The sequence below is a fragment of the Lagopus leucura genome, unplaced genomic scaffold, assembly GCF_019238085.1.
Source record: "Lagopus leucura isolate 7727_CA_CO unplaced genomic scaffold, USGS_WTPT01 Super-Scaffold_100053, whole genome shotgun sequence".
Classification (NCBI taxonomy): Eukaryota; Metazoa; Chordata; class Aves; order Galliformes; family Phasianidae; genus Lagopus; species Lagopus leucura.
In genome coordinates this window covers 1,512,422-1,529,922 of record NW_024962299.1, presented here as the reverse complement: position 1 = coordinate 1,529,922, position 17,501 = coordinate 1,512,422, and the positions used below count along the sequence as shown (strand labels likewise).

At 51.6% G+C, this 17,501-nt stretch overlaps 1 protein-coding gene across 4 annotated transcripts in view; it reads left to right on the top strand.

Annotated features, from left to right (window-relative positions):
• ZC3H18 (zinc finger CCCH-type containing 18) overlaps nt 1-15,264 on the top strand; it is a 39,778-nt gene extending 24,514 nt beyond the window's left edge. For 3 of the 4 annotated variants that reach the window (XM_042885868.1, XM_042885867.1, XM_042885870.1), the window contains 10 exons: nt 2,354-2,554; nt 3,535-3,660; nt 4,649-4,750; nt 6,181-6,324; nt 7,639-7,791; nt 9,860-10,020; nt 10,592-10,785; nt 11,734-11,830; nt 13,228-13,324; nt 14,798-15,264. In XM_042885868.1, the coding sequence (XP_042741802.1) occupies nt 2,354-2,554; nt 3,535-3,660; nt 4,649-4,750; nt 6,181-6,324; nt 7,639-7,791; nt 9,860-10,020; nt 10,592-10,785; nt 11,734-11,830; nt 13,228-13,324; nt 14,798-14,996 (1,474 nt within the window). In that variant the 3' untranslated portion in view covers nt 14,997-15,264. The remainder of the gene's footprint in view (nt 1-2,353; nt 2,555-3,534; nt 3,661-4,648; nt 4,751-6,180; nt 6,325-7,638; nt 7,792-9,859; nt 10,021-10,591; nt 10,786-11,733; nt 11,831-13,227; nt 13,325-14,797) is intronic. The other variant, XM_042885869.1, reaches the window with a different exon arrangement.
• Nucleotides 15,265-17,501: the final 2,237 nt, after the last annotated feature.

Here is a 17,501-nt window from a genome sequence, read left to right as displayed (position 1 = left end):
GGAAGAAACCTCTCCTCCAGAAAGTGACCTCATCAAGAGGGAATTGCATCAAACCAGCTAATAAGTGCAAGTAATGGGAATTGTTCTAATAGCCGCCTTTGCTCCAAGCTCGTACCCGAGGTCTGGAGTTAAGTGCTGTGGAAAGGTTCTCAGCATCTTTTTTCCAAGTCTTGAGGTGTAAACTGTGCCTCTCTGCCCACCTGTGCCAGCAGAATGCTCCCCTTGCATGTCCCCAAGGAGAGGACATCAGAGTGACACGGTCTGCCCGTGTTCAGTAGCATCCTCCCACCGTGTTCTCTTCCATTCTGTTGCCTTTTAGCCTGCTGCTGGGTACCAGGTGTGTAGGCTGAACCTTTCCTCCTTTCTTCCTGCTTTATGCCTCCTTGCTTTGAAGATACTGCAGAGTTCAGATAACCTCAAATCTGCTGGAACAGGAGCTCAGTCCTGGCTACGGCCATTCAGCGTTATCAGAGTATGAACAGTAGGTTGGACCTATCCCAGCCCCGTGTTCAGAATCATGGTTTTCCTCCCTGATTAGATACTCAGATATAATTGCAGATGTAACGTGGAAAACTGGACCAGCCCACTGCAAATAACATGTTAAATAGCGTATGGTAGAGCAATACGGGAAAGGATGGTTCAGCTAAACCAAGGCTCTGGTGAATCATGCTGAGCCATAGCCTGCCTGAGACTCTGAGCAGGCAGTCAGCAGTTCTGCATGCTGCTACGTCATCCTCAGAAGCATCATCTTGTAAGGCTGGACAGAGATTTGTGGGGCTGGTGAACATGAAACATTTCTTGTTTCATTAAATTCTATACGTATAGAGAAGAGGGGAGGGACAAAGTGTGAAGCTGGGAGGACAGAGGATAGGATGCTGTGCTGTCCCTTGATGTCATCATGTACGAGCTGTGGAGTTTGGCAAGAGGGTGAGAGGCTGTAGGAGTTCAACTGTGTGCTGAGGCAATTTGGGGTACTACCAAACAAGGAGCTGGTGAGGCTTCTTAGTGACTGGTGAAGCCTTCAAAGGGAAGAGCAGGCTGCTAATGAAGGGCTTTAATTATCCCTTGTCTGCTGGAAAAGTGTTGTGGCAAGAAACGCAATCCGTGGAATTATTAGAAAACTTGGAGGTTGCTTTTTTATCTCAGAAGGTAAAGGAAGTCGTGTGGGGAGTGGTTGCTTCACAGTGGTGTGACTAATAGGGTGGTACTGGCTGAGCCTTCCCTCCCCGGTCCTCCAAGGGAGAGGGTTCATTATTTGGAGAAAAAGAATAAATACGTAGTTATAGAGGTGACTTGATGAGCGCAGTAGGCTTCATAAACCTTTAAGCAAGCATAAACTTTGCCTAAAACCTGACGAAGGAGGTTATGAGCAGGTAATTGACCAGTCACGTGTGTGGTGAAGTAAGGGTGAGGAAAAAACCCAGGTTAAATCATCCACAGATAAGAGATGTGATAAAGTCTAGGCCTGAAGAAACTCATTAAGGAACCATCTGGTGCAGATGCTGAAAAAGCTAGGACTGAATGATTATCAGAGGGCTGTGGGGGAGAATGGAAGCCCAGAGGAGCAAAGAAAAAGGTTAAACACAGCAAGAGCCCTGGAAGGGAGGAGAGGTGCCCCGTCAAATCTTCAGTGTCATCAAGAACAGGAGAGCACGTGCTCAGCTGTGTTTATAAGCACCTAGAGAATAATAGAGTGATAAACAGCCACTGCAAACTGCTTTCTGCTCAGCTGACGAGGTAACCAGCCCCTTGGTGAAGGTAAAAGCAGTGTGTCTTGGCTAAGGTGAGGCTGCTGAGTCCCACCTGATGCTCCCATAAAGGAGCTGTGGGAGAAGAACTCGGGCTGAATCTCTTCTCCTAGTGCCTGCTGGCTGTTTGGGTTTGTTGGCTGCGCTGAGGAGATGGCTCAGATGCACACTCCAAGTCCATCCTCAGTCTAGGTCTGGTTAGTATTCTCGTTGCACTGGGGTCTGCCCCCCAGGCTGAAGTTGCTCCAGCCACCTGGCATAGGTGAAAGAAGCAGTTATGTGTCCCTTCCCTTTGGCACGTGCTTGTGTCTGCTCCTTGGAGGCAAGGGGCAGAAGCTGAAACCAGCTGGCAGGTCTCTGCTCAGAAGGAGCGGTTGGCAGAGCTTGCAGGTACTGCTTTCCTGAGCGCTTGCAGAGCACTTTACAGAGCTGCTTTGTTTACAGTGGCTGTTCTAAACACCGAACTGCCACAAACTGATGCTGCGTATCCTGCAGTGGAGATGTACAACTAGTACCAGTGCGTGGGGTCAGTGTCTGGACCTACGTTTCCGTTGGCCGTGCGATAGAAAAAGATCCGAGGGATTTCACACCTCTTCGTTTTCCAGCCGTCAGCCTGAGCCACCAAAGAAGGAGAAGGAGGCTTCGGCCATCGCCACCGCTCAGTCGAAGAGGGCAGACGAATGGAAGGACCCCTGGCGCCGATCCAAGTCCCCCAAAAAGAAACTGGGGCTGTCTGTGTCTCCCAGCCGTGCCCGTAGGCGCCGGAAAACCTCTGCTTCTTCAGCATCTGCTTCTGGTTCTTCAAGGTAAGGGAAGAGCGTGGTCGCATCCGAGCCTTGGCAGCGCTCCCTCACACCGAGGGAGTGCGGTGTGCTTCTGTCATTGGCAGAATGGAGGTGTTTGGGGAAGCAGTTTGAGGCTTGCTGCTCAATAGCTGCCGTGGATGCTAGTGTATGGGAGGTAGGGAGGTGCCAGGCACAGGGGTCGTGTAGACATGGGTGCTGTGAAGAGCTGTGGTGTATTGAAGGCTAAGCAGCAGCATGGCCATGGGAAAAATAACTCTGTAGGGATGGTGTTCAAGGTGAAAGCTGACCTGTAGGAGCTGGAAACTGCAGGAATTGGTGCCTCTTCACTGGAGGAGTGCTACAGAGATGAGGAAAAGCATGATGCTACCTGGGAAAAAACTGGGTCCGTGGAGGCTTGACAGGAGGCCAAGAGAGGTGCAGAGATGCTTGGAAACCGGGGCGGGGGAGATGAGTCCACTTCTCAGAAAGAAAGGGGAAAAAAAAGGGCCCTGAATCTAGGAAAGCTGAGGCATAAGCTGGATCCACTTCCTTTGAATGTTTGAACTTGAAGCTCCTGTAAAGAGGAAAAAAATGGATCAGAGGAGAATGAGGAACACGGTGAATTGAAGATACAGATCTATAAACCAAAGCCCTCTGGAACCAAATAGGTTTTTTTCACTGGAGTTGCTGCACTGTTGGTTTTTCTGTTTTCTCCTATGTGTGTGACCCAACCTAACAGCCTGGGAAAAGATGTAAAGTTGTGTGCTAGGAGTTCTCAAAAAGAGATTGGATGTCATTAGGTAAAGGAAAGGGAAGCCTAGAAGCAATAGAATCATGACTTAGAGAGAAGCTGGGATGGGGACTGAGGAAAGGCTGCAGTCCTGGAAGGCCCTCCAGGAGAGGGCAGGTGCTTTTGGAGCAGTGTTTGAGAACTTGGAAGGAGTGTACCTTGGTCTCTCAGGACTTCTCAAGAGGCACTGAATGAAATGCTTTTATTGCAGGTCCTCTTCTCGGTCGTCCACCTACTCTGGTTCAGGCTCCTCACGATCTCGTTCCAGATCGTCCTCTTACAGCTCTTACTCCAGCCGCTCTTCAAGACACAGCTCTTTCTCAGGCAGCAGGTCCAGGTAATGGGTTGGAAAGGAATCAGATCCTGTTTCCCAAACGTTTCCTCGTGGCTTCTTTTGGTGCTGCTTAAAAGCAAATAGCCAACTCCTGAAACAAGATCTTGGATCCGCTCCTGGGTGAGGGAAACGCGAGAGACTGTGAGGCAGCCTGCTGCTTCAGTTGTGGAATGAAGCAGATGTGTCAGCCACCCCCTCCTCTCCCCTGTGCTCCCACCCACGTGTATCCTGCTGCTGTGGCTGGGCTGTTTCCCATGCTTGTGGTAAGCAGGCAGTTGTAGGAGCCTGGCTGAGATGAACGTTTCCATCATTTGCATTTTATGATTGGAAGTTGTTGGCATCTCTTTCTTACTGCTGCACTGGGATTTTGTATTTTAAAGAGGCAAATCGCAGTTCTTTAATAAAGCAGCCCATGCAGTTTTGTCTTGTGATAGTCCTGACACTTCAAAGTAACAATCCTGTGTCCCGTCCTAATTAAACACGGGCATGTTTATAGCTCTGCCACTTCCTTGCCCCTGCAGACAGTTGCCCAAATCTGGAATATGCATAGTGGGAGAACTGGCTCCCTAGATAGGCACCTCTTCAGAGCTGAAATTGCACCAAGCCTCAGAGTGAATTGTTTAGTTGATAGTAGAGCGTGGCTTCATTTGGAAGGGGGATTTCTCCTAGGAGAGTCTCCAGCCTCCAGCTCATACATCTTTCTAGCAGAGCAGGCTGACATTCCTCAGCCACCCCATTCCAGCCTCTGTTCCACGCGTGGCAATGCCAAGCATTCAGGACACTTAGATTAGCATTCCTCTCTCTGAAGGTGGGAGAGTGAGGAACACTGCAAATGAGTGCAGTAAAGGTTCTTCAGAAAGCAAGTCACCAAGGCATCTCAAGTACTAAGCTGCAAGGAGGGCACTTCCAGTCTTGCCAGTCAGGAGAATCACCCAGTGACAACATCTGGGGTGCTGGATGAGTGACAACATCTGGTCTTCTTCCTTTCCAGGTCACGGTCCTTCTCATCATCACCCTCTCCTTCCCCAACACCATCTCCACACAAGCCACTCATGAAGGCTAAAGGGGACTTGTTACCACCTGCTGGTAAAGGGTAAGCCTTCGTAACCCTTTAAATGACACAGCACAGAAAAGCTTCCAAACAGCAGCCGAATTCCTGACCCAAGTCAGACCTTTCTGACCTTCTTGACAGATTAAGGAAGAAGTGGAAGATGCAAAGCTTCACTTGCATAGAGTTGTGTTTTGCTTTGCATGGCAGCACTTTCACATCTTAAATTCAAGTTAAACTCTAGGAGTGTCCTTCAGTATTGTATGTATGCATGGGGGTTGAAACGCATACATGATTTGCTATTTAAACACTGTGTGTGCAGAATGCTTACACAGGAGCTCTGCAAAAGCCCAATTCATTCATCTGCTGTAGTTTTGGTTAATGCTCGTCCTTAGAATAACAAAGTAGTCCAGACTCATCTGCTTTTAGCATTGGAGACAAATTGAAGAAGTGCTGTGGCTCTGGAGCTGTTTGTTGAGCAGGCTATGAATACGTGAGTGCTGTTTCCGTATAGTTTTTTATACTGCTCTTTTGAATGTTTGAAGTTGCTGTTTCACAAACTGCTGTAACAGGCAGTAAGTTGCAGATAGTTGGAGGTGTCACAACAGCTCAGTGATGTCAGCACTGCTAAGGTCACCTGCAAACCAGTTACATCATGGGAATCCCCCTGCATCCTCCAGCATATGGGACAGTACCCTTTGCCACACTTGTTGTACCTCCTCGACCTGCTTTATTATTATTTGTTTTTTTCCTTCTCAAATCAGAAGGATCAACCCTTTAAGGACACATTCTCTGCCTGCTGCCACGTCTTTATACCTTTCCAGTATACATTGCAGTGCTGGTTTGGTAACACTTAACATCAGGCAGCAACCTGCACTAGCAGGGGGATTGGTTTGGCTGTGTAACATTGCATGCACTGGATCCCACGTTCTTCAGAGAATGAATTTAGATATTCTTAAACACAGAGGAATGAGGAGTCTCTGTTTCAGTATGCAGGCAGCTGCCGCCTCCCCAGTTAATAGCAGGTGTGACTGCACTGCTGGGGATGCTGAGCAGCATCTAGAGCAGAGGTTGGAATGCTCTGAGCAGCGCCAAAGTGATCCCCATCTCCTGCGCTGGATAAAGTGACAAAGTCCATGCACAGCAGTGTGAGATTTACCATCAGGTATTCTGCAGGGTAGAAAAGCATGGAGTCGACTGAGAGACAGCAGTGATTCTGCACGGTCTGCTTCACGAGTTGATTGGCAAGTAGAAAATATCTCCAGCATTCACTGCTGTACAGAGCAGCTCCTCTCTGAGGAGGTGACTTGATTGAGGCAGCAGATCCCTTCCAGGGGGTCTCTGTTGTTTGAGAGCAGCTTGGTGAGACGAGTTTGCTTTCTGCAGATTGCACAGCACCGGTTATCAGTGCGTTTAGAAAGTGTCTGTGTTCTGTTCCTTGCGAGGTTGATTGTGAGTGTGACTTTATCTTACAGTGAGAAATCAGTGAAGAAACTAGCTGCCCTTCCCGTCCCTCAGCCGCTCGCTAAAATTACAGCAGCTGCACCAGAGCCAGCCAAACCAGGGGATAATAGGGAGGCAAGAAGGAAGGAACGTCAGACCAGAACTCCACCCAGGAGGTAAGAAAGCTGTGGGGTGGAGTGAGGTTTGATCTCCTGGAAGATAGAGCAAGTCCTGAGCTTGCCTCTAGAGTACCTGTTATGAGGGCTGCTCAGTGTTGAAGGAGAAATGTGTTTCCTGGGGTGGGAAGGAAACAGGAAGATAGAGCTGGTCCATCAGCATCCAGCAGTGCTGTGTCCTGAGCACAGCTCTCTTTTCTCCTCCTGCCATGTGTCTGAATCTCTCACTGGGGCTCGTTCTGTCTGTCCTCTGATTGTTTTTGTTGTCTTCTGCTCTTCCCTTTGCATTTGAAATGAGAGAAGCTTCTGATAGCATTCAAACAGGGAGTGCTCATCTCTATGTAAATATTTTAATCGGGCCCGATCTACTCTGTATTTTAAAACGTTACAGAATGCATGCAGGTAGCACTGCCTGTTCTTGGAGAGACACTGAGTCAGCTGAACAGAGCTGAAGCTCTTTGAGCATCCTTCCTGCACTGTAAGTTTTGAATCCTGGTGCAATGCCTGTGTGCTCTGGCAGCGGAAGCTTGGTGGGCAGGAAGCAGAGTGCAGGCTGCTGTCCTGCAGTAAGACACATGATTTGTTCTGGATCAGGGGATGATGCTTTACAGCAGTGCGTTTTGGAGGAGGCTGTACATCTGCTGTGCGTGCAGGTTTTTGGAAGCATTCTCAATTCTTAATTTTGCATGGGATTACCTCTCCTGTTCCTCGCCAGTAGCTGCAGAGAAGGGCTGGAGCTGAGCAGTTTTTTTCCATAGGTGAAAATTGCCATTTCTTTTCCATAGAAACTTCTTCCATTCCAGTTTCTGTTTCACTAGTTGATCAGATTTTTCCCTTCTTCTTTATCCCAGTCTTGGTTTGTTGGCTTTTTTTTCTTGCAAGTTCCTGCCCAAAGCCCGCTGCCCTACGCTCTGACAGCTCTGTTTATGTCAGTGCTGGTGAGTTACTCAGAAAATGCATATGGTTATTTAGAGAGCCTGAAATACAATGTAGTCCCACCGTGTTCTGCAGTGAGCAGTTTTTCTTCATAGGAAGCATTTGCTCCTGGTGTCAGTATGGGATTAAGCAGCTTTAGCTCATCTGGCCCTGACTCGCATGGTTCAGTCCTGCATGAAGTCTGTACCGTTCACAAAAGAGATGGAGGGAAAACAATGCGGAGAAGAGCATCCAAACCAATTCCCATGGGCAAAGCACCATTCTTTCACACAGTACAGCAGAGCAGTGTGCCAGCACCGTGCTGCAGCTGTCCCTGCTCAGCATCCTGCAGCCCCTGTGGCCGGGTGCAGCGAGCTGAGCGCTGTTGCTGTGTTGCAGGCGGACCATCAGCGGCAGCATCAGCGGCAGCGCCAGCAGCTACAGCGGCTCCAGCTCCCGCTCCAGGTCTCTGTCCCGGTCCCTCTCCAGATCTCATTCCAGATCATCGTCTGCCTCAGCCTCCCACTCCCCATCTGGATCCAGGAAATCCAGGTACGGCCTTGTGGCCTCTGTAGCAGCACATTCTAACTGTTTGTTGGTGTCCATGCTTTTCTACAACGAAGGCTCTCTCTAGGTTCCGGTATCAGCAGCTGCAGGCAAGTAGGATGTGTTCCTGCTTGTTCCTTCTTGTTGTGAACGTGTTCCTTCTCGTGGCGTTACAAATCCTGAGTCCTGAATCACGGCAGAGGCCTCGTGGCTTCATCAAGGAAACAATTTGCCATGTGCCGAACTGTCCGTGTTCACCTAAACCATCACTAAAGCTGTTTCTCCAGGTCTTAGCTTAACATGTTGTCTTGCTGTGGGAAAGAAAAAAAAACAAAACAAAACCAAAAACCAAACCACCCCACATCTTAATTTATTTACAAGGTAACAGTTTTGGTCTGTGGAGCTTTGCAATTCTAAACCTCCGTTCCCTCCAGTTACTGGATGTCCTTAGGGAAGATGCTGGGCCCAGCAGGAAGGTGGGTCAGAAAACACCTAAAAGGCCTCACTAATGATATTTTTGCTTTGCTGTGAAGTTGCACGACCAGTTCCCTTTGCATTTAGCCCCGAGTGACTAGTTCAGTGGCTGTTAGTCTGTGAGATCTGTAAACAGCTAACTCCCTCCAGTAAAAAGTCATCAGATCAATCTCTTTCAAGTCCTTCCTTTCAGCCCTCTTGCGTCTCTGGTACGCAGCAATCCCTGGAACTTCAGAGACGGCCTTGAAATGTGAAGCTTCCCAGTAAGGAAGTGCAGGCATACAGCTAGACCTGCCTAAAGCCAGTGGATAAAACAGGATTTGGCTCAGCCCAGCTTTAATTCGCATATCTGAGCTGTGTGAAACTCCCAGGTTCAATATCCGCGTTATTTTACGGAAATGCAGGCTTGTTTACAACGTGCCTGTTGCCTTCATCAGATCAGGCAGGGGTGATGCAAGAAGTTCAGAGAGCACTCAGCTGTGCACTGCCCTGCTGCACGAGGGCTTGAGAAGAGATGTGTGCAGAACTGCAGTGCAGGTGTTGCTTGTGTGGCACTGCTCTGGTTGCTTATGGAGGTGCATAGACAAGGAGGAAACTTCTAGGAAATAGTCTGTACCCAAGCCAAGTTTGCTGTCACACAAGCAAACAGGAGCTTTCCCAAAGATTGTGGCTCATCCAGTCGCTGTTGTGCCTTCAGCAAGGCCTTCTCCCAGGGCTCAGCTCTGGCTCTGGCATGGATACCCATGGGTAGCAACTTTGCAGCTTGTTGCAGGGCATGTCTGCGTTGTGGCTGCTGCAGGCTGTGTGGTTGTGCACAGCCCAGCTTTCGGTGAGTGAGCCTGACTCTTGCCTGCAGAACCTGCTGGAGAGGCTGCATAAATATTCATGGGGTTAGCATACAGCTGGTCCTGCCTGGCAGTGGCTGTGTGTGAGCCAGCTCCTGCCTGGCTGGGATTTGAGCACAGCTATGCTGGAGACTTGCCCCTGCAGGGGAGTCCACTTGTGCTTAGCCCTGTATAGCGTGTTCCCAAGTACAAAGTCTTTCTCAAGTAAGTAGGACTGTCTGACATTCGTGGTGTTGTGACTCCACGAGCAGATAGCCATCTTACAGGCTTCCTTCCCTGTCATTACCACTCCTGACAGTATGTGCATCCTCAGAGCAGGCAGCTGGGCTCTCCTGTACCCTGGGGAGATGTGGGCAGTAGGGCTCGAGGTGTTGAAAGCCTCCATGAATAAATGTGTACCGAGCAACAAAAACACTGCTGGGAAACCCTTGACAACCTGAGCCGCAGTGCTGACATGTACATGCTAGCACACACCCTGCTTTCACTTTTTGTTTACTGGAGTAACAGTGACCTGTTTAAGTTTGTTGCCTTAATCCTGTTTATAAATAAACAGTACTTTCCAGACTTCCATCTGACACATTCTAGATTTTCCTATTGCCAGCCCCCCAGGAGCTTTTGTCCTTTTGTTGGATGCTTCCTGCCCTGGGAGCTGACATCTCAGCCGCTCTGTTTTGGGGAATTAAAACAAAGACATCTGTCTCAGTGCTGCCTTCTCATCCCATTCCTGACTGCAGTGGGTTCTTGGCTCTTTCCAGGTCCCTGAGTGTGAGCAGCGTTTCTTCTGTCTCCAGTGCCTCCTCCAGCAGCAGCTCTGTGCGCAGCGCCGACTCAGAAGACATGTATGCAGACCTGGCCAGCCCTGTCTCCTCAGCCAGCTCTCGATCCCCAACCCCTGCACAGCAGAAGAAAGGTAGAGGTACCTGGTTTGCTTCTTTTTTGTTTTTCTTCTCTAAGGGGCCCTGGGTAAAGAAAGGGAGAGGTGTGCAGACAGTTTGGTGATGCTCCATGCCCCTGGAAAATGGTTGAGCAGCTCACAAGGGCTTGAGGTGGGCTAAGGGAGTCCAGAGGCTTCCCCAGGGATCGTGGAGAAGGGAAGATGCAGAGCTTTCCTCCAGGTAGCTGTGGCTCTAAAGCTGCTTTCTCGTGCCCTCGCGTTCTGCCTGATGTTCCCTCGCCTCGTTTTGTTCCCTTTCACCTCTGCACCTCTGATGCCCAATCTTCTGGATGGATCCAGCATCGTGTTGCACGTCCCCTGTTCTTTTTTGACAGCAGCAGAGGTAGCAGTGAGAGCTTTTTGTTCTTTGTCCTTACGTTAAGTGTTCCCCCTGCGGAAGTTATGGCTTCCTGGATCTTTTGAACTTGGGGCCACGTGCAGTGCTAACTGTGTGGGCATTTTCAGTCTGTGATGGAGCAGCATCCATCCCAAAGGGAGGGCAGGAGAAAGGAACTGGTTACAAGCCACTCCATCTGCACTTTGGTTTCAACAGGAAAGTCGAAAAAAGAAGATAGTGCTAAAGAGGAAAAACGGAAACGGGACGTGCCTGCTCAGCTGAAAGCAGCCAAGCCCACCCAGGGGGGCAAATCCCAGCAGCTCCTCCAGGCCCAGCAGCCTACGGCCCCCCAGGCCCAGCAAGGGGGCTTCAGTGCTCACAAAGAGATCAAACTGACGCTCTTGAATAAGGTGAGAGTTCCTGCGGTTCCTTGCGCTCAGGGGTCCGAGGGATGGGGACCAGCTGCAGGGCCACGGGCTGGAAAAGGGAGCTCTGGGGCCAGTGCTGTGAGGATGAGCTCAGCAGGTAGGTCTGCAGCTGGGATTGGCGAGGCTGCAGACAGAACCTGTCTGGCAGCACACACCCTGCGGTGGCTGGGGCTTGGGACCGTGTTGGCGGCTCCCCTGGGGCGCATTCCTGCTGCAGCTTCAAGGGCTGTTCCCTGCTTTCTCGAAGGCTGCAGATGCAGGTCCCACATGTGCTAGGGCCTTGCCCACTGAAGGCGTGCTGGCAGTGAGCTGTCCTCCTGCTGGCCTGCTCCAGAGCCGACTGCTGGCAAGTCATTAACTGAGTCAGGAGGTAAAAGTGGTGACTGCTGCATGCGGCAGCTGGAAGCACTGAGCCCCGTGCCCCAGTTGAGTGCCTTCAGCAGGGGAACTGTCTTGGATCATGTGAGAGTTTGGCCTCGTGGGGCTTTGTGCTGGAGCGGGGTGTTGGCTCCCATCACGTGGTTGGTTCCTGGTTTTGAAGTGTTCACGTGGTTATTTATTTTTTTGTTTTGTCTGAATTCCCCATTGCAGTCTGAGGCTGCAGTTTTCCCTACTTCCCTGTGCTGTGACGTAGGGCATCTTTATCGAGTCTGTGAAGCATGCTCTGCAGGGAGGAGTGTGCAATTACACCTAACGACCGGCTGGCACCGGGTGCTGGAAGGCACAGCTGGTTGGCATTTGCTGTCCTTGGTGGCAGTGATGGTGGGGACTGGTATGCACAGAGTTTAATCACAGAGATGTGCTGGTGTTGGTGAGCCGGCGCGTGGCTGGCACCTGTCACAGGAAATCACCTGCTCACTTCCCTCACTGCAGGGAAACGGCTGCTCAGTCCTGCTGTCTCAGTCCTGCTGTCTCTTTCATTCCATTTAGGCAGCTGACAAAGGAAGCAGGAAGAGATACGAGCCAGCAGACAAAGACAGGCCGACCTCTCCTCCTGCCAAACGGGCGAACCTGTCACCAGACAGAGGTGAGACACAGCCCTCAGAGGGGTTCCTCTGCTGCTAGAGGCAGCCCAGCTCAAGGGACAGCGTCCTCTGGGAGTCCCCTTGCTGCAGGGGTTAACTGCAGGCGTGTGCCCTCCCAAACCCTCAGATAACGTGGGCAGATTAGCTGTCCTGCTGCAACAACATGGTGAAGGTGAGATGCTGCGGTCTGCCTGTGAAGTCAGCGAGGTGAGGTCAGCCCTGGGCCTGGCTGTGCCTAGCTGTCTTGTGGTGTGCCTTGCCAGTGCCTGGCTCCACTGTGTCTGTGTAACTCCCTACGAGAAACCAAAGCAGCCCTTATTTTCCATCTCCACTGTAGGTACATGTCCATCTGTGCCATGAGGGCTGCCCATCCTCCTCTAACGGCACTGCTTGTGGCTGCTGAGTTCTCAGGGTCTTCACCCTGTATTTCTGTGTATCACAACGGGATCTCAGCCTCCTGATAGAGGTTCTGGCAGTGCTTGGAGAGGGAGTGCAGGCTGCCAAGGCTCCAGGATGAGTGCAATACTCGGCTGCATCATCCATCCTGTGAAATGAGATGATTTCCCCACTCGTGTGTGACACAATCTGATCTGCCCTGCGTGTTTAGAAAGACACAGGCTTTCCAAGTGTCCTCCTGTGTCTGAGTCCTCAGCAGCACTATTAGCATCTTGGAAAACCCAGCTCATCTGCTGCATTGAGAGGGACTGCATGCAAAGAACAAGAGGGGAGTGGATGGCCAGAGATGCCTGGTTTTGACGTAGCGAACCAGTGCTGACACGTGATGTTGTTTTCCCTGTTGTCTCAGCTGTAGGTGTATCTTGTTGACTCTGGGTGCTAGCCAGAAAAAAATTTCTGTGCTAATAACCTGATTGCATTCAACTACTGCAGTGTGGAAGGGACTCGGTGAGGCTGAAGTTCACTGGGATGTAGTTCACAGGTGCTGGGCTGCAGACAGGTGAATGATCTAGTAAACTGTGCTGATTTTATAGTTCTAGACATAGTTGTGCACTTAATTTGCTCTCTAAACATGATACTATACATGATAACATTTTTTAGACCAGGACTGTAGCCCTGACTGAGTGTGAGTGCAGCTTGTGCAGAAGTATTGTGGCACGGAGCGGATGAGGGCACCCTGAGCATCACATCCCTCTTTCTGTAACTTTGCTGTGGCCAAACCTGCACCACCCTCAGCCTGGGCTTCTCGTGCAGCTCACACACCCTGTTAGCTGTGGCTGATGCAGAGCCAGCGTCGGTGCCTGCATGCCCGTTGTACATACTGGATGATCTGCCTGGGGATAATGGAGCACCGGTTTGGTGCATTGGGGTGCAGCTGCCCCACAGGTTTGCAAGCAGAGCTCAGTGACAAGCAAGAACATCTCACCTTTTATTTTCCTGGTAGGCTCTCGCGACAGGAAGGTGACTGGGAGGGCTTCATCACCCAAACAGGAGCGGCAGAGGGGCCAGAACCCAAAACCATCTCCTGCACAGGCAGACAGGTGAGTGCCTGCTTGCGCTCAGAGGTGTCTGGGGACAAGGCTGGGGCAGAAGAGCCAAAGCCAGGGCTTGTGGTGGGAGGCCTCATCTCCCTGAAGGCACAGCCCTGCAGAGAAGACCCTGTGCTCTCCTCAAGCCTTTCCCAGGTGAGGTGAGGCTCTTACAGGGAAGGTGGGCATTCCTGGTGTCTTGCCTGAGAAGCTCTTGTGCTCCTTCACGTTTCTCCAGCGGTTCCTCCTCTTGGGGCAGCTCTGAGGCTCTCTGACTGTAGCAGTTTCCAGTTGTTGCTATGGAGGCACGGAGAGAGGAAGGACGCAGAGCTCTTGGGCAGGAGCCAGAGGTGCTCAGGGGTTCATGCAGAAGCTGCCACTAAGCTGTTCCGGCTCAGAAACAAGCAGGAGCCCGGGGGGTTTCTTGAGGTCAGTTCCGTCAAGAGGAGCCAACTGGGTTAGATGCGAGCTCAGTCGTGCCTCTGCTTCATTGTGAGAAAGAAACTGCAGCCCCTTCCTGCTTCTGCTGAACTCCTCTGTGGGTGCCCAGTTTCCTTTCTTCTTAGCTTGGCCTGCTGGAGAGGTTAGATCCGGGCCCTGGGGCGAGCAGGTGGGTGATGGCTGGTGCCATTCCATCCCCTCTGGTGATGTGGCCAGCTCATGTCCGTGTCTTGGCAAGGCATCTGCCTCTGCAGAACTGGATGTGCAGCTGCAGGGGCCTGGGGCTGTGCTGCACACTGAGCCCTTTGGCTAAAGGGCTGTGGAGTGGCACACCTAAAGCTTCCTCGGCCCTCCTCACCCAGAGCCAGACTGCACTGCCTTGCATTTCCCTGGTGTCGTATCAGGGATCTCCATGGACAAGCGCCCCTGGCCAGTGGGCCTCCTGTCATCCCTTCTGCCCAGCCTGGGGCAGGAGCGAGCCTCAACTTCTGTGTGTCAGAGTCTTCCCAAGCCAAAATCTAGCCCCAGCTACCACAACCCTATCCTGGGCCAGGAGAAGAGGTCCCATTTTCTTGTGTGAAAGAGGAACCTCAGCCTTTACCATCTTGTGGTGTTCGCAGCATCCTTGCTGATGCTCCCTCTGCTGCTGTTTGTGTTGGCACCGTCGTGTGCTGGGTTTGGCACGCCGTGCTCCCAGCCGTGGGCTGGTTAAGGAGCAGTGGATTCCCAGAGTTGGGAGGTCGGTGGTTACTCACAAGTCTTTGAGGCTGTTTGGGTCACTGCTGCTTTGTTAGAACAGAAAGGAGTGTGACATGGGGTGTGAGGAAGGACCCCTGCAGTGCCAGATCTGCACCACAGGGATGCAATGGAGACCACACCAGCTGCCACACCATCAGCACAGCCCTACGGGGCTGTGGCACCGAGCTGACCTCTCAGGCTCCCTCTCTTCCAGCTGCCTTGCTAAACCAAGGCCTCATCTCTACCCTGGGTGAGCTTTGTTTCCATCAGCCCCCAGCTCACCTCTCTGTCCCTTCTCTCCCGCAGGAAGCGCCAGCTCTCGCCGCAGTCCAAGAGCTCCAGCAAAGTAACGAGCATCCCAGGCAAAGCAACAGAGCCCGGCCCTGCAGGTGCCAAGGGGGGCAAATCCAGCACGCTGTCGCGGCGTGAGGAGCTCCTCAAACAGCTCAAAGCAGTGGAAGATGCCATCGCTCGCAAGCGAGCCAAAATCCCTGGGAAAGTATAATGCTGCCCTGCAGTGACTGTTCACGTTTTTATAAATAGCAGCAAAGCGGCCACTTTTGGGATTTTGCAGTTCTGTCTTTGATTTTTTTTTTTTTGGCTGCGGTTCTTTTAAAAAAAAAAAAAGAAAAAAAAGAGAAAAAAAAAGAGGAAAAAAACACACACAAAATAAAGAAATAAAGATGGATGTGGGTCAGCGCTGTGACGCCCTGTGGCTCCCTGTGGGGCAGGGCAGCCCGTGCTGGCGCCAGGATGGGGGTCACCCCCCCCCCCCGCCCCTTTGCCTTCGTTGTTTTATTTTCCATGTAAATTATGCACAGAGGACTCCAGCCCCGTGGGATGCTCTCACTGCTTCCCCCTCTTCCTCTCTCCGCCCTCTCCTCTTTGCTAAGCCTCCAGTTGTATCCTAGTTAGCCCTGCTGTGTGTTGAGTGTCATCAGCCATGCAGTTCTCTATACTGTGTAACGAGAGAGCCGAAAACTGCTGTGAACTACTGGCGACATCCTGCCCCCCTCCCCCCCACCAGGAACAAAAATATATATATATTCTTGACTCTAAAAGTCCCCATTGGGAAAGCGACCTGTCTTTTTATTTGAAGCCTCGGCTGCTTTTGAGTTGAGCGGAAAGGAGCCCCGAAGGCCTTTTGTGGGATGTCTGTTCTCCTTTTCTCCTATTGGGTTTGGTTGGTTGTTTTTTTTTTTTTTTGGTTGTTTTTTTTTTTGTTGTTTTTTTTTGAGGGATCTTCCCATGAAATAAAGTATTTTGATAACCAGTTCCTCCTCTCTCTGTCACCTCAGCCATCCCCTGCTTTTCAGCCCCCTATAAGCAGCCCTATGGGGCTGGGGGGGGCGTTGGTTGGCCCTCCCCATTACCCGAGCCCCTTTACCCCCCAAAAGCTCCCACCTCAGCCCTTTCCAAGGTTGCCCAATTCGGGATTTCTGCTCCAGGTTCACAGCAGCCCCGGAACGTGACGGTGATATCACCGCTCAGCTTGCGCAACGGAGCGGCGCAGTGACAGCTCCGGGGATCGTCCCGTCCTCGGCACGGCAGCTTGGCTTCCCTAAGGGGGTCAGCGTGCCGGTGGGCTTCACCCGGCGACCCCATTCGTATTCCCAGCCACCATCACCCCGGCTTCTTTAGTCTGTGACCCCAAAAACCCCACGGCCGTCCTACCGAAGCCCTATTTGCCCGTTTCCCCCTCCCGGCACACGCACAGCGGGCCGAGGCCGCCTGCTTTCCCAGCTCCCCTCCTCGCAGGGCTGGGACACGCCGGGAGAAGGAAGTGCCGCGGCTGTTGGGAGGAGGAAGGCAGCCCGAGCTGGAGTTTCCAGGTGTGTGTACATCACCTGCACTAACCCTATATAAAGGCGGGGACGGCGGCGGCGCTGCCACTCGGGGCCGCGGCAGGTTGCAGCTCCGAGCAGCCCGACGACGTCCTGCAGCCCATGGTAACGCTGGGGGGCAGCCGGGGGGGGGGGGGGGGGGGAGGGGGGGGGGAGTGTGAACGGGGTGGTGCGTGCATGGCAGGAGCTGTGTGCACAGTGCTGCGGTGGGGGGGGGGTTGTGTGTGTGTAGGGGTGGAGGGTATGGATAGATTGGGGGGGGGTGAGATGTGTGGGTATAGAGGTGTGTGTGTGTGCAGTGTGCTGTGGGTGTGTGGGTAGGGGGGTGTTGTGGGTGCATGCGTGTGTGTGTATGGTGTGTGTGTGTATGGATGTGCTCTGTGTGCTGAGATGTGTGTGTATGGTGTGTGTATGTATGGATGTGCTCTGTGTGCTGAGATGTGTGTATGGTGTGTGTGTGTACAGGTGTGTGAGTACAGGTGTGTGTGTATGGATGTGCTCTGTGTATGGTGTGTGTGTGTGTGGATGTGTTCTGTGTGCTGAGATGTGTGTATGGTGTGTGTGTGTATGGATGTGCTCTGTGTGCATAGATGTGTGTGTATGGTGTGTGTGTGTGCACAGGTGTGTGTGTATGGATGTGCTCTGTGTGCTGTGTGTGTATGGCGTGTGTGTATAGATGTGTTCTGTGTGCATACATGTGTGTGTATGGTGTGTGTGTGTACAGATGTGTGCTGTATGGTGTAGAGATGTGTGTATAGATGAGTTCTGTGTGCTGAGATGTGTGTACATGGATGTTCTCTGTGTGCCTATATGTGTGTATGGTGTGTGTGTGTGTATAGATGTGTGAGGTGTGTGTATAGAGAGGTGTGTGTGCAGCTGTGTTTGTGTGTCCGTGGGTATGGATGTGTGTGTATGGATGTGTTCTGTGTGCATACATGTGTGTGTATGGTGTGTGTGTATAGATGTGTTCTGTGTGCTGAGGTGTGTGTGTATGGTGTGTGTGTATAGATGTGCTCTGTGTGTATAGATGTGTGTGGATGGTGTGTGTGTGTATAGATGTGTGAGGTGTATGTATAGAGAGGTGTGTGTGCAGCTGTGTTTGTGTGTGTGGGTATGGATGTGTGTGTATAGACAGGTGTGTGCATAGATGTGTGTGTACAGATGTG